This window comes from Prorops nasuta, unplaced genomic scaffold (genome assembly GCF_024137725.1).
Source record: "Prorops nasuta isolate Cenicafe-Biocafe unplaced genomic scaffold, Cenicafe_Pnas_1.2 PNAS00021, whole genome shotgun sequence".
Taxonomy (NCBI): domain Eukaryota; kingdom Metazoa; phylum Arthropoda; class Insecta; order Hymenoptera; family Bethylidae; genus Prorops; species Prorops nasuta.
In genome coordinates, this window is record NW_027116818.1 from 4,389,661 (window position 1) to 4,406,673 (window position 17,013).

The 17,013-nt window shown below is 39.1% G+C and overlaps 1 protein-coding gene across 3 annotated transcripts in view; it reads left to right on the forward strand.

Moving 5' to 3' along the window:
- The window catches only part of shg (shotgun), a 98,869-nt gene extending 86,180 nt beyond the window's left edge, over positions 1-12,689 (forward strand). For 2 of the 3 annotated variants that reach the window (XM_066739604.1, XM_066739605.1), the window contains 13 exons: positions 2,917-3,064; positions 3,520-3,758; positions 4,156-4,179; positions 5,907-6,095; positions 6,386-6,666; positions 6,837-7,107; positions 7,202-8,561; positions 8,664-9,407; positions 9,515-9,738; positions 9,825-10,040; positions 10,108-10,447; positions 10,541-10,696; positions 10,764-12,689. In XM_066739604.1, the coding sequence (XP_066595701.1) occupies positions 2,917-3,064; positions 3,520-3,758; positions 4,156-4,179; positions 5,907-6,095; positions 6,386-6,666; positions 6,837-7,107; positions 7,202-8,561; positions 8,664-9,407; positions 9,515-9,738; positions 9,825-10,040; positions 10,108-10,447; positions 10,541-10,696; positions 10,764-10,906 (4,335 nt within the window). In that variant the 3' untranslated portion in view covers positions 10,907-12,689. The remainder of the gene's footprint in view (positions 1-2,916; positions 3,065-3,519; positions 3,759-4,155; positions 4,180-5,906; positions 6,096-6,385; positions 6,667-6,836; positions 7,108-7,201; positions 8,562-8,663; positions 9,408-9,514; positions 9,739-9,824; positions 10,041-10,107; positions 10,448-10,540; positions 10,697-10,763) is intronic. The other variant, XM_066739606.1, reaches the window with a different exon arrangement.
- The last annotated feature ends 4,324 nt before the right edge of the window (positions 12,690-17,013 follow it).

Here is a 17,013-nt window from a genome sequence, read left to right on the forward strand (position 1 = left end):
GAGCACTTCAAAAGGATGAAACGCGTCTAGCCGATAAGAAGCCAGATAATAATGTTGAGGAATATTCTGTCCACAAACAGACAGTCGGATAAAATGACAAATAAGCGATTCTCAAAGATTGCAGTAATCATCTCGTGAAATAGGGTAATCGGTTTTACGTTTCACGTTACAATTACTTCACGACTCGTAGCTTAAGAATTTATGACAGTGCTATATTCTAAAAAAATAAGCTAATTGTAATTATATTTTTATGTAAAATGTATTGCGTGCATAGGAACATTTTCTTTTCTATGAAAAAGTTACATACGCGATCTTAGAGAATAGAACCTAAACCATTTTGTCGTAGATTGCATGGAAATTTATATTTCTTTTTAACAGTAAATTAAAAAGAAAAAAATGTAAATTGAATGCGAAAATTTTTTACTTCCGTAAATATTTTCGTCGTTCCAGATAGTGCAATAGCAAAAATTCGAATGGAATCTTAATCTATAAAAGTTTTGCTATCTCCCATCGAAAGTAGAATTATAATTTTCTAAGTTTCCTATTGTCGTAACAGCTCGTTAATTTCACTACTAGGCGCAAGACTTTAAACCTAGCTAACATCTTCCGACGTGTGCGTCATGTTGGATATAATTTTACAATTTATCAAAGTTTTTGGACTTTTATTATTATTTGAATAACAACTTGCTGTAACAAAAATAATATTCGTAATATTCTCTAGTATTCTCAAGTGAGTCTGTGAAACGATAGGTTGAGAAAAAGATATAAATGAATCTCTTATGACGAAGAGAATGAATAGAACTCGAGTTGATTATTTAACTAGAACAGTATGATTTTGGCCACACGGTTCCCCAATCCATAAAAGATGTTGGACTGTTCTTATGGTTATAGAAGTGTGAGTCTCGTATAGTGACAAAGAGATAATACGCGTAATATTCTCTCTTATTCTCACGTAAGCCTGTGAAGCGATAGATTGAGGAAAAAATGGAAACGAAACCCTTGTAAAGCAGAGCGTGAGTCAATGATTTTGAGGAGGGGGAGGGGAATTCGAACGAAACGGTAAGTCGTAAGGCAGTTAATTCTTAAAGACCGATGTGCAGAGCGTAGCGTGTAACTTTCCCAGATTGTTCCGTTCTTTGTTTCGCGTGACTCTTTCGAGGGTTTTAGTATGGCCAGATGGTACCGAAGTCGCTCACCTTTCTCGCGATAAAACTCATTACTCGCTTCACAAAACACGAAACCTTAAACTGACCAGGCAAATTAATGGCCAAGCAATGCTCCCCTCTCGCTCGATTTACGAGCAAGCCCCATCTAATTTATTTTTCTCGAAGAATTTTCAAGCTGAAGCTCACCGTCACGGCCAATTCGGCCATTCTCCTCCTTTCATAACGCGGAATGCATCTTTTCTTTTCGCCAACCGAATAAAACGAACGAGGAGTATCACCACTACGCTTCGCTTTGTTGTTATTTAGCTCGCGTTCATTTTCATCTTCCAACTATGAGTGGAATTAAGCGAACAATTTTATTCCAGGCGTTCTTCGTGTTTTATGCTTTTGCTTTTGTTACGAATTGTTGTTATTTTTTTGCTCCCCTATATACTGGAAATAGGAGGGAATTAAAGTTGGACGGGAAACATTTTGTGGTGCCAGAGCTCGTTTCACCTGATATTATATCCCTAGCATCACTTTTGCGTGATTCCTCTTCTTTGGCTTTTAAACATTTTTCCTTGCAGCGTTACGGAAAGTACTCTCTCGCCTCTTTCACGATAAAACTCATTACACTTTTTCCATACCCCACGAAACCAACAACCGACTAGTCGAATTATAACGACCTTCTTACCCTACGTCATAATACAATTCTCCGATTATCTTCAATTTTCGACGATTAATTCATCAAACAAATTTTCTCAAATCTCCTTCTATTATCTACTACCACTCATTTTTCTTCTTCCTTTTTTTCAAACTATGCTCCTCTTTTTTCTTTACACTAATTAACTTAATTGCGACGAGGCAGTTTTTTGCATTGGCGCAAGAACTGGGACTTGATTAAAAATTGCACGAATAGCTGGTATAATTTTTAACAGCTGCATAGATTTAGTCGACGCTAATAAAGCTGGGCTACTGAACTCGGTATACGTTTTAAAGTTAACTGCGTTAACGAAATGTTGACTTAAAAAGTATCATTAACCCTTATCAGGAATTATTACATTTTCTATTGGATGATATTTTGATAAATTCTTTATTATCAATGAAAATGACGTAAAATTAAAACATTCCCTTTTTTTTCTTTCCCTTTAGCTTCCATGAATTGCCTTCGTGATAGATGAAGGACGATGAAAATTTTATATCCACATTTAATATATGACGTTTCTTTCGGCATATATTTTACCTACAACAATTAACTTATCTTTGTTTATTGCTTTATTCTCGTGCTCTCGTGGTACGTTCATAATGCTACGTGTTACGGGAAATGAACTTTACTTATTGTCGGGCAGGCTGCTATATCGGTAAATAACTTTTTATAGCGAACCATGCCGTAAAACTGGCATAAACAAAAAAGTAAATATTCTTAAATTCAATTATATAGCATTAGCTGGACTAGGTATAGGGCGAGAAGAAGTAGAAGAGAGAGAGAGAGAGAGAGAATGAGAGGGGGGTGGGGGGTAAAAGTAGGTCAAATAAGTTTAACTATTACTGAGGTACCTGCTTATTCAGCAGCTATCAAGAATATTGCTTTCATCACTATCAATCTATCTCTTTTATTTCCACAAAGATTAATGGACTATAATAGCTCGATAGCATTTGACTAATAACATTTTTCTCATTATAAAGATTACCAAAGCTCTCATCCCTTCATATTCGCAAAACACTTTACGCAACGTCGCAGTATTAATTTTTTGTCTGTTTTTTCTTGCAGTTTCCACTGGCACAGGATGAGAACCACAACCACAAGCCAGTTTTTGCGAATTGCTCGACTTATGAGCCGGTTATCAAGGAAGAAGAGAAACCTCCCGCCTTTGTCATCCAAGTGCAAGCGATTGACAAAGATTCGCCAGACGATGGAGGTTGGTAAAAAGATTTGATAAACAAAATTAGAAAATCAAATTTCACAAGATACTATTGAAACCGAATGTACATTCCACCAAGTAGATATCATTTCATATTTTAATATTTCATTGTCCCGATAGATCGTATTACTGCAAGATTCGCGAAGCTGAAGACTAGTACCAGCAACTAAATTGCACAACGTTTAAACTAATTTTGCTCTCGCGATATATGTTTAATTAGGCTGATCCAATTTCTCGGTAATATATACCGAATGTTATTAAAAAATTAATAGCTCGAGATTCGGGTTACTTTATTTAAACGCTCGATTTAGAGGTATATTTCGGGCTAGATAGGATAATTTATTAATTTGACCAGGAACAAATATTGAAAAAAGGAACATTGTTTGTCTTATCGAAGAAGAAAGTGGGTTAGAGGAATGGAGATACATTTGTTTGTTTGTTTGTTTTTCTAGGAACGATAACATACAGCTTCGTGACGGCACCTGGTGAAAAGCTCAAGTTTGAGATCGACAATAGGACTGGAGAGATCACGACCACTCAAATGTTGGATAGAGATGAGCCGGCGCGAGAAAAGGAAGCTTACCTCACTGTGCTCGCCACGGACAATGGAAGACCTCAATTGGACGACGTGTGCACCTTCAAAGTCACCATTGAAGATATCAACGACAACAGCCCAGTTTTTGACAAAGTGGTACGTTCCAGAGGACACCTCATCAGCTTCGAGACTTGATTCATTCATCAGTCAAACGCTCTTATCCCTCCCCCTACCCCCATATATACATAGATCTCACTTTATCTCATTTGCCACATAAACGCCTTTTTGAAAGAGTCTATAATAACCCCCATGCGAATAATAGAACTAGAAAGCATTAGAATAATTGAATATACACTCTCTCTTATTATTCAATAAAACCTCAACCTGAAAAGGAAATACTGATATCACATATCCATACAGAAATAGAATTAGATTGCGTTTTCATAATTGAATTTCAATTCCTTCTTTCTTAGCTAATACAATTAATAATCGCCCGCCCGATAATGCCATTAATCATAATTCTGCTTGGATTCTTTGCTATCTCCGAACCCAGGACTACCGTGGATATGCGTGGAAGGTTGGTTTCGTCTTGGCGTTTCTTGAATGTGAAAATCAAAACTGCGAATGCAAAAATCCACGTCTGCCTTTCGACAGTCATTTTCTTGTGTTGCACCTCTGTGTATATGTGTACGTGTGTGTGCGGCCGAGCGCTTTTCCTCAACTGTTTTAGTCCCTCTCATGTATTATCTGTTTCTTAGAGACAAAACGTACGATCCGTGATTACTGTAGTAATATCACCAAGCATCATTTATGTGCAATGATCTGGAACTAGCAAGCCAGAAAGAACCATCCGGCTTTTCAAATCCGCATTAAAATATAAGCTTCGAACAACACGCGCGTGTGAATCGAGCCCTTGAAACGGTTCTCATATGGAATTTATATTTAATTCGATTCACAATGGTTAACAATAGCCCAGACAATCCAGTTTTTTGTAATGTAATCGGTTTTCATGATTTTTCGAGAACTGCTTTAATATTTCGGTAACTACAAACTCTGTTTTTGTTATAATTAGCTATAAGAGAATTGACTGACTTTATTTTCACCAAAACCTCTATTCAGAATTACTAGAAAGTACCTAATAAGTCTATTTATCTACGGGTCCTTCATGGTTAGATCCTCTATATTTAACTTTTCCAGCTCAATATAGAGTAATGCGACTGTGTAAAAAAAAGTAATTTTTGGTTACAGCATGCTATAACGAGTTTCTAGGAAATCCGGATATAATAGAAAGATTAGATCCTTATAAATTCTCGACGTTTACCCGTATAATTCATGAAATAACGTTAATTGACCTTGTTGGAAAAATAGTTTTCATTTAAAATTTTATAAATACATATTCTGAATTTTTTATTTTAATTATCGTGTAATTTGTAACATTATGATACACTTGATAAATTGATTTATTCCTTTGTATTTAATTTGTACAGATTGGCTCGCTGCTTTATTTATGGCTCATGGCATACAATTCGCCATTTATGTTTCTTATATGGAGGAAAATGTTATTTGCGCGGTTTATGTGTGTTTGTACGCGCGCGTGTGAATGTGCGTGTGTATGCATGTTTCTTGCTATTATCCACCTTTTTGTCCGAGCTTCAATGGCGCGTTGGCCAGAGGAAAGAGACAACGTCCTCGCGAATGATTCGATCTAAACTGCACGAAAGTCAAAACTGCACCCCTCACTGCATGAAGCAGCGGCAATAATTTTGTCCCGTCGACCTTGGGTCGGATGGCTTAACGTAGAACGTACACCCCGTGTAGCACCATAGAAAAAACAATTGTTGCATGCCCAATGGAATTTTGGCTGTTGTCTGATATGCGTCTTCATCATCTACGGCTGAATGGAGCAGAAATTCGACTGGCCGGAATCGCGAATTTCCACGCCAAACTGTTTTGGCCCGAAGCCAGTGGCCACCATTATCGCCTAAAACCAATTGCCACCCTTCCCTACCTTCTCTCTTGGTTATGCGTGTGGCCTACCTTCTGTAATTCATATCGAAACATTTGTCCGCGGATGATATAAAAAGGGAGAAAAGGGAAAAAGGAAAAAAATGGAACAAAAGCGCATACGCTTTGATCCTGTTTGAAACGAGTGATTCCATTATATCGTGTAGGCAAAACGAGATTACTAAACGAGCGATTCGATTAATCGGCGATTTGGTTTGGTCACTCGGCTGTTGGATGTATTATTAAGGCTGAATTTCTGATTGGACGCGAGCTTTTTCTCACAACTCCGTCGTTTTACAGGCTTACACGGAATCAGTACCGCAGGATCTTCCTTTGGGCAGCGAGGTCATGAGGGTCTCTGCCACCGACATCGACGACGGCAACAATTCTGTTGTGCGTTATAGCCTCTCGCCGAAAAGCTCCCAGGACGGGGTTTACTTCAGGATCGACGTCGAGACTGGTGTAATCTTTCTCAACAAAACCATCGACGTGAGTATATACACGATATGAACATTATCTCGGGTATTTATTATTTTTTCATAACGAAATTTTTATATCTCGCTCGTTATTGGTGCAACTACGTATATATATATATATATATGCAAGTCGAACGAAACAAAAGGAAAGAAACACGCTCGCTGCGAGAGCTCGCGAAAGCGTGAAAACAACTTGGCGTGTGTATGGTTGTTTCCTTTAAGAGTGCATCGCATGCAAATTTCTGGTAGAATTAAAGGCTCCACAACCGGATGAATACTAATTCGACGCTTTTTGCCCTACAGAGAAATCCCAACTCGAAATTCAGTATGACTGCCACTGCTACGGATTTGGGTGGAAAACACGCCACGATAGATCTGGACATTCGCGTGGTGGAATCGCATAAGAAGGCACCAGCCTTCTTGCCACCGCACCTGGAACCGATTAAACTCCAGGAGAATTTCAGCGACTTTGATGCGAGTATCGTTAGGCTAAAAGCTGTTTCGAACATCGAGGACAGCCCAGATTTGCTGTTTGAACTGGTTCCTGGTAGAACCGAGCAAACCAATAAGGGCAACACATTCAGGTAAGAAAAATGTAGAACTCTCTGATTATACTTAATATTATGTAGAAAGCACTATTAGTCTCTCCTTAGTTTCCTCCTGTCCATCACACTTATGCATAATCCTTAAATACCTACCCCTGCTATGTATCAGAAATAGAAATGAATAATAAAGTTCCGCCTTTAACTCGTAGATTGGAGTCGAACAAAGATACGGCGGACATCAAATTGGCACAACACATGGACTATGAGAGCAACAAAGTTTACACTCTGATCGTTAGAGTTCAAAACAAGTATCAACTAGCTGCAGAGACCGTGGTCGATATTCAGGTTTTGGACGTAAATGACAATATTCCTGTCTTTCGTGAGATGGAGAAAGGTAGTGTCCTTGAGAACGAGATGGAAGGTGTTCAGGTCATGCAAGTAAGGGCTATCGATGGTGATGGCACGGAAGCTCATAATCAGGTAATTATAAAATTATGGATGGAGAGAGAAGTGGGGGTGGGTGAGTTTTTATTTTAAATTAAGATGAAAATAATGAAAATCTTGGTAATGACAGGTTACGTACGAGCTGGATAACTTCAAGGATCTGTTCGCCATTGACAAGAGTACCGGTATCATCACGACAAAAGCAAAATTCGACAGAGAGAAGGAAGATACGTACAACGTAAAAGTCATAGCCGTTGATAATTCACCGAGCGCTCTCTTCAAGACTGGAGAGCACAACAAGGGTCAACAAGTGTTCCGTATTGAGATCGCAGACAAGAATGATAACGCGCCACATTTTACCCAACCAGTCTATACAGCGAATGCCATTTTGGAGAACGCGAACATCAACGCGCCCGTCACCGAGGTAAAAGCCATCGATGCTGACACGGCCAGCCCGGTCACATACAGTATCATATCCGGCAACACGGACGATAGCTTCTACATCGAAGGTACCACAGGAAAAATACGTGTCAACAAGCAACTCGACTATGAAACTATCACCGAGTACAATCTCACGGTAAAGGCCTTTGACGGGGTCTACAACGATACGGCCGAAGTGATAATCTTTATAGAAAATGTGAACGACAATCCTCCAGTTTTCGAAGACTTTAATCGCAATCCCACCATAGATGAGGAGAAGCTCTACGACGAGTGCATTACCACCGTTAGCGCTTACGATCCAGATATTAAAAATAGATCAGCGGATCAGCATATAGCTTATTTCATTGTCAAAGAGGATCAGCAGCCGTTAATCACCATCAATAAAACAGGCTGCATGACACTGAAGAAGCCGCTCGACAGGGATCCACCTAATGGCTACCCTATGTGGACCGTCATAGTGATGGCACGAGACGAGGATGGTTCTCCTACGGCATTGAGAGAATTGGTCATGGTGAACATAACGCTGCGCGATATAAACGATAATGCTCCGTTTTTGGATATGCCTCATCCAGTCGTCTGGCGCGAAATGCAGCCACCCGGCATGATCACGGAATTGAAAGCACGCGACTGGGACTCTGATGAGAACGGTCCACCCTTCAAGTTTCAAATAGACTCGAGCGCCGACAGAGAAATTAAACAAAAGTTTTTCATTACCGACAAAAAGCTCCATGCTCAGGTCGAGTTTGATCGGGAAGTGAGAAAAAGCTATAATATTCCAATAGCCATTACCGATAACGGAAGTCCACCGATGACTGGAACGTCCACTCTCACTGTTATAATTGGCGACGTTAACGACAATCCCATGGAAGAAGGATACAGCAACATTTTCATCTACTACTACGGGGGAGAGGTGCCCGATACACAAATAGGACGAGTTTACGTAAAAGATCCCGACGACTGGGATTTACCGGATAAACATTTCGCTTGGGATACCCAGGTTGAAGGATTTAGCTTGAATCCAAATGACGGAACGATTACCATGCACTCAGGTAGAATTTTTAATCTTATCGATTACAACCATATCTTCTATTCTTCCCTCTAGGTTCTCCCGTAGGATTTTAAGAATTAACGAAGCTTTGTTTGATCCTTAGGCATAACCAATGGTACTTACGGCATGAAATTCATCGTGACGGAGGGCGCTCGTTTGATAGCTCGGCATCAAGTGAGCGCTTACGTGAACGTGACTGTTAAAGAAATACCAGAAGAGGCTGTATACAAATCTGGCTCGGTGCGATTCTACGGGATCACGGCCGAGGAGTTCGTGGAGCCTGACGAGTTTGGTATAAGTAGGAAGGACCTTCTTCAGGAAAAATTGGCAACTATGTTGAATACGTCGATGGAGCACGTAGACGTGTTCACGGTATTACACTCGCCTCACCACAATAACATGAGTCTGCTCGACGTGAGATTCTCGGCTCACGGCAGCCCATATTACGCTCCTGAAAAGCTCAACACAATCGTGGCGCAACACTCGAAAGAAATAGAGCGCGAACTCAAGGCTGACATTTTCTTGGTCAACATAGACGAGTGCTTGTTCGAAAAGGTTCACTGCAACAGTTCTTGCAGGAATTTCTTAAACGCGAGTGTAGTTCCCTACCCAGTGTATACGAACACCAGCTCATTCGTGGGCATTAGAGCAGTGGTAGATCCTGTTTGCAAATGCGAAGCTCCAGGACCCATTGTCTGCATGAATGGGGGTACTCGCAATGGAGATAGATGCGACTGCCCGGCAGGACTTGAGGGACCAAGGTGCGAACTACTCGGTATCGGTTTCCATGGCGATGGATGGGCTGTCATGCCACCGCCTGGTGAAACGTGCGAAGAGTCGCAGCTAGGTAAGCAAAGGACTTTTCTCCATTCTACCCATATTTCCAATGCTCACATTTTTTTCTTGCCAATACAATGTCTTTGATTTTCGTTCATCGTGCTTTCTTTTTATCAGGTTTGGAACTAACGCCTCACGTGGAGAACGGACTCGTATTTTATTTCGGACCCATGCTGTATAGCTCGAAGCTTGGTATTCAAGATTTTATGGCCTTGGAGCTGCAGAATGGATTCGCCGTACTCTTCGTGGATTATGGCACGGGAACCGTGCGACTGGATCAAAAGCGAATTAAGTTGACCGATGGGAAGAGCCATAGAATTGATGTTATTTGGAATAAAAATGTAAGTGCAACTTCTCCTTAATTTTATCCACGAGATCATCTACGAACTTGTAAATCAAATATCAATTATTTCTTCTGTGATTTTAGTTGATCGAAATGAAGGTGGACAGTTGCGGTATATCAGCTTGCATGAGTCTTACTGCACCCCAGGGAACCAGCCAATCCCTCAATATAAACAGCCCGTTACAAATAGGTGGTACCTTGACCAACCTTGCAGCGCTTGCAACTGATTTAGGATGGGACCATAGACCAACTAGCAAAGGATTTGTTGGTTGCATCAGAAACATGACGATCAATGGACACGTAAGTACTTTTATTAAGGAAGAACTTATCCGTTACAGCTTAAAATACACTATTTCATACTTTACAGACTTACAATTTGGGAATGCCAGCATTATCGAAAAATGCGGATCCTGGATGTGACCATGGGATGGCAAAAGCAGTTTCGTTTGGCATTGACACGAATTTCCTTGTGGCCATATTAGTATGTGTAGCGATCCTCCTGATCCTTCTGTTGGCGGTGGTGGTGCACAGAAGAAAAACTGACGACTTGTACAAAGACATGGACGATATTAGAGAAAATATCATTAATTACGAAGATGAGGGTGGCGGTGAAGTTGACACTGGATATGACCTAAACGTTTTACGAGCTATTTATGATGCGCCTCCAATAGATTCCAAAATAGCACCCGTCGGCCTTCAAGGTAGTGGTAAGTTAGGCGACTTTCAAACACCGATATGCTTATATGATTTTATTAGTGGATCCTTATTTTCTACTATCCCTTTTAATTTTTTCTTCGAAGGTCAAGATGATGTCCCTGTAGATATTTGTGGATTTTTGGATGGCAGAAAAGAGAGCTGCGACAAGGATCCTGATACAAATCCATTTGACGATGTAAGACATTACGCTTACGAAGGTGAAGGAAACTCGGATGGATCTCTGTCGTCGTTAGCTTCCTGTGAGTATTGTTCATTGTATCAATATTTTTGACTTTCATCAATTAATGATTTATTCTTGATTGGCAGGCACTGACGACGGAGACTTGAAATTTAATTACCTATCGAATTTCGGACCAAGATTCCGAAAACTGGCAGATATGTATGGTGAAGAACCAAGTGACGAAGAAAGCGATGGAATTGGTGAACGGGAGAGCGAAAGTTGGTGTTGAAGTGTAAAAATGAAAAGAGCGAGGATATAAAGACTTCTCCAGAGATATTCCCATGAGCCTTGCATACTGCGTAATTGCGCGTGACTGTATCAAGCAAGTTAAATGGGATTAGCGATTTATTGTACTTAAGCGACGCGGATAAGTGAGCTCTCCAGTGGCCGCGAAATGCCACCAGGATGCGAAAAATTGTATTTTCGATCAAATTACGATTGAGTTCCGTGATTCTCCGTGACGCCAAAGAAACATACGTCAACAAGCGTGATATCGATTGGGCAACTGCATCTTTTCTCTTACGTACAATTCGTGATTAAGAAAGAATAGAAGAAAGCAAGAGAATGTGAGAGAGAAAAGAGAGAGGATAAACAAGCAGGATATTATAAACGGATTGAGAGAAAGAGTGCTTCGAGAAAATTGTCCGACTCTTCGTTATTTCAACGAGCAGCCGTTCAATGCATTGCGCTATATTTCATTGTGAATGACCTAAAGAATGAATGACGCGAAGTAGGCTGAATTTCAAGTTAGGCGACAAGTATCGTTGAACTGTACATTTAGCAGCGCGAACCTTTCGTGCTGAGAGTACTAGAAATATTTTTATTTGTTTAAGAAATGCGTTTGAACGAGAGAAAGGTATTATATATTTTGTTACTATTTTTTTTTAACACGCCGTAATAGCATTGAAGTGTTATCTGACTGATGATGTGCATAGTTGGCCAATTGAAATAAACAAGAAAACAGCCTAATTTCGTGAGAATCCGTACGAACCGATGCGAGAATCTTCGCTTTCGTTCCATGTTTTTACAATTGTTGATAAAGTAATTTAATTTTAGCTGAATGGAGTGAGTATCGATTCTTACCGGGTGACTTTATTAAATAATAAGCAAGTAAATAGGTCAGATTTTTCAGAGATCGATGAATAGTATCGTTGAACCTGGCAAATGTGCGAAGCTATGGTTTATCGGTCTATTTTTTATACAAACGGTATATAAATATAGAAGATATAAAAGGTAAACACTATACTGACAAGGATAAGCGATTAATGATACATAGTTAATATAAAGGCATTGCGATAATCCCCTCTCCCTGCATCCCTCACGCAAAGAAGCAAAAAAAGACGATTATAAGGAAACCATTGTTACGTTACACTATACGGTGCAGGAGTCAAATAAGACATATTTAATTTATATTGTATTTTAATAATGGGATACACGTGAACGAGAAGCAAAGCGTGCATGTGATTTATATAGCTATATTTGCGAATTTGCGAATGGTTAATGAAATCGAGTGACTACCTACACTATGCGACAGGTGATGATTCACATGCTTTTAAACGTGTTTTCGTGCCTAAACTCTTGCATTCCCTATATGTATAAGAATAAAAGTGGACTGTATAGTCGACACTGTTGAATCGATACAAAGTTTCCTATGTGCACGAGCGAGACTCGCGTTCGATGTTAATAAAAACAGAAGAAAAAGACGAATATAGCTTCCATTCGCTCTCATTGCAAACCTGTCGGCTCGGACAGGAATTGAACTCAATCAGAAGCGACGAAAGTAAATCGAAGCTCCGGGTTCTTACGTTTCTATCGACATCGACCAGCAATCTAATAGTTTAGCGAACGCGTGCTTGTAAATTCTTATAGGTGGGATAGACGAGATTGATGGAGAATGAGAATGTAGAGTGGCCTACTGCTCTAGTAGGTTGTATATCTTTAAGTATAGTATAAAAGGTTTCCGAGAGGTTTCCAACGAGTCAGGAAAGCTTCGTTAAGCGGCGAAAGGAGATCGAGTGCCATACTGAGCGCATCTCCGATTTTGATGAGCTTCGACTGCGAGTAATTTCTCCCAAGTGGACGATGACGAATCTAATCGTAATGCACAGGCAATCACGAGCCTCAATCATTTAAATGCGTTTTGACCCGCGACTGCCTGCATCCCCTTTCGTCTGTGTCGACTGGCTGTTGTTTCTTGTAATCGTCCTAAACTCATCACTTTCATCACATTTCTAGGATACAATGCGTTCCGCAACAAACGAGCGTTATATAAATTCTAAGTTTTTTGTACAATAAACTATAGTAACGACATATGTGCTTGTGTAAGAGTATTTGTATAGTTCTGCGTCCGTTCCGTCAATACGTGCGCGCGCGTGTGTGTGTATATGTGAGAGAGAGAGAGAATGAGAAAGAAAACGTTTGTATCTATACTCGAGCTTAGCATGTTTCACTGTCCCAAGATTTGATAAGAAAAAAAACATGTCTTCTACGGATTTTCAATCGTGTAAATCGTCTTGTTTTGTGATCGGAAAACCAAAAAACTTGGTTCGATGTTGGTTTTTTACTTTCATACTTGAACATTCGTTTTTAACAAAAAATCATTACGTAGTTGAAATGATTCAGAGACGAGAAGTTTTTACATTGATAAGTATAATACGCGTCGCGGGGATTATCGATGGATGATAATATTTGATATTTAATGTTCAAAATTTCCAATGTAATAGACGAGAAAGTGGGAATATAATATAACCGTGGTGTCTCAACGTGCCACGCAGCAGCAGTGCATATCAAGGAAGATTCGAGATAAATCTTAGGTGAGAAATGTGTGATCTCAGATTCGCCGGCTGAACAAGCGGATGTAGTCTACTTAGCTTGCCATTCAACAATCATTATTCGTGCTGATTAATCAAAATTCAATCGATAAAAGTAAAAACCAATTGAAATTTATTCCAAACGTAATGTACACTTGTATCGATCATGAACGAAGTCCAAAAAAAGCTGCCAGAGTTACAATTTCTAGTTGTAGTACAAGCGTTAACTTGTTATCTTTTGTGTAGTGATAGCTGAAATCGCTAAATCAATTTTAGCAAATAAGATATAACAGGGAAACTACTAGAGGTCTATCAATTTGTCCCTGACGAAGCCATTTTTGTACAAAGCAATTTCCCGAGGAACTTTACGTATCTCTGCAATGTTTTCACGTTTCTTACGAAAAAACAAAGGTGCTGTCCTATTTCAGTCGTCCGTACTCAGTCCTCGGGAGGTTCGCTGTAAAAGTAAGAAAGGGCAAAAGCTTTCTGGGAACCGTCATCGATAATGTTTAATCGAACACTGCCCATTAGTGATAGAGAGATTAATCTCACCGAACTTCCATTTGTCGATTTTAGTGTGAGTCGACTACGGCACAACAACCTTCTTGAATGGCTTCGAGCAATAGTTCTAGCGAGATGTTCTATTGAATGGCGCGGGAGGGGGATAGTAAGGGCAGCTCTTTCATGGGTATACAACGTTACACACACAGAGACACACATGCATACAATTGTATACATAGACACGTACATAATATATTTACGGGCTTGTACATTATTTAGAAAGTAAGAGCGATTGCGACTCGTTGTAAACATGTGATAATTGATGGCAACGCATGAGTGCACTTTTGTTCTACACCTTCGATCCACCCTTAGCTCAGTAAAGTTATGTATAATTTCATTTTTGTAGGAATAAAGTCAATTTCGGATAAAGTCTTTTCTTTCTCTCTCTCTCTCTCTCTTTTTTTGTCTCTCCCTCCATAACAAGCTTCATCCGAAAATTAATCGACTAATTAGCAAACTCATTAATCCGTGCCATTTCAATGTAGGATAGTATTGTTTCAGACTATTGAGTAATCGGTACATCAACGGATGGTGATTATGGGATACTTCTGCTTTAATTATGGATTATAACGAGCAATTTGAGAGTCTTTGTCGGTAACCGTTATTACTGTTAAAATATATGCACGACAATAGCCATTCATCAGTTAATTACGTGTTGTTGGGTTTCACACCCAACTGATTCTGCTAGATGATAAATTAGGAGGAAGCCTCTGAACTTCTTTTCGATTACGTCCTACCAATCAAGTACAAAGTGATGAAACTGTTAATTATTATTGTCATAAAATTAGCATTATAATTACTTTGTAATTTTAGGAAAGCCAAAATCATTTATCCATTTCTCATTCAACGGATTAAATTGCAGAGATTGCAACATTCGCCACGTAGTGGTACATACATATAATAGGAAGCACAAACGGTCAGTGAAACGCAATTCTAGTATTTGATTTTGCACGATGGGAAATCTGTTGAAATGCGAGATGCGACTCGTGGGAATAGGGAACCCGTAGCTCAGGATTTAATTGTCCAATTTGTTGGAAGAACGAAGCCTGTGAGGATCGATTCGCAAACTCAATTACATTAATTTTTCAATTTCCTATAAAGCATTGTTTTATTTAATTTCTTACGAGTATTTGCAGTTCTCGCCAACTCTCGAGTAATCTGCTAGAGAAAGAGAAACGATAGATGCTTAAAAAAGAGTTTCATATTTCAATCGTCTTTCGAATTTGTATTTAGAACCGGTAAATGATATTCAAGGACAGCGCATACACGATCAACGGACTAAACGAATATACTACAATCGGATATTTGTTTATACAGTTGCGCAGAGCGATTTTACGTTAATTTAATAATACATATATAAGAATGATCAGGATGGAGTTTTAACAAGTTTTCATGAATTTTTATGAAACATCGGTCAGAAACATGAATAAATTATTATTTTATTATTATTCAAGGAAAAACATGTAATTCCAAAAAGTTGCATATTAATATTCGTTGTTAATTCTCTAGGACCATACGAATTAGAAAAGGCTTGATTTTAACAAGATCTACAGTAGACTTCCAGCCATATATATATGCGCAATCGCATATATGTGTCAATGCAGTATACACCTTTAATTGTTCAATTAACGATTGGCAAATATTTACAAAGTTTATCAATCGTGCACATGGCTGAACAGAATCGTGTGTTTGCAAACAGCCCGCACGAATGTGAATAAACAATAAGAAGAAAGTCGTGTTACACCGTGGCGAACTAACAGTAAAATGCAATATAATAAAGTTTCGTTTGATCTATTTTAAGACTGACAGGTGTGCGCGTGATCGAATTAATGGGCTCGGGTATTATAGTATTCGCGAAGAATAGATGATTTGCTTTCAAGAGTAAATATGCGATAAATAGGAGCTACGTTGACAAATGGATAATTATTTATAAAAGTGGTTAAATCTTCCTCGACTGTACGGAGAAGGTCTGGCTCGTGTTGCAAAAGAGATTTCTGCAGCCTGGCGTTTAATAGATTTGCGAAAGGTACAATTAAAATGCAATTTCCGGAAGAGGACAGAATAAGACGCCGCCTGTGCAAAGGCTTCCTTCTTCTTACGGTCCAGGATAATTCAAGGGGAAGGGGGGAACAACTAATCGGGAAGAAGAAGAAGAAGGGATTGCGAGAGACTCGTATAAAAACAACCCTAGTATCTTACAGCCTCGACAGAATCGAGTCCATTCTCGACCCTACTCTATATATCATTGTTTTCTCTTAATTGTGCACGGTAACTTTCGGTCCGGAATCGAAAAATGTGAGTGGTATTTCTTATACATAAAGATTCTTCATTTCTAAAAGGTTCAGTGCTTTTTCCTAATCTAGCAAATTTTTATTCGTGCCTATAATTATATAAAATTTAATTAACAATGGAAGACAAGTGCTACTTGGAATCGCATATTCCGCCGGTAAATTCGTCTCGCGATTCTGCAAAACGTTCTGCTGATTTATTTAAAAATCTAAGATTAATCGCGTTTGTTCAAGATGTTCATTATCAACATTTTTTTGATAATAAACCATGCCAACTTCATTAATAAACTAATGATTTGCTACACTTGCAAATTGATCTTTCTAAAAGTATATATACGACACCTGCTGTGGTTTACTTAAAGAATAGACGTCAATGATCTGTTAAACAGGTTTCTACGTTGGTTCTTCTAAGAGAATTTACTTTCTTTTCTTCAAACATCGAATAATTCAATTTAATATTTCCTCGTTTCTATCCACGACTTCTGTAGCCTTGTTCTGGAGTTTCTTACAAATTTTTGGCAAATTATTTTTCGCAGGTATCACAAGGTTCGACTAAGCCTTCTCGCAGTGTTGCTTCTTGTCTGCATGATTTTCAGCGTTGAAGGTCAGTTAAATTTTTCGCCCGGTTGGGGTAAGAGAAGCTTGAATCCTATCACCAGAGAAGAATGCTCGTCCCA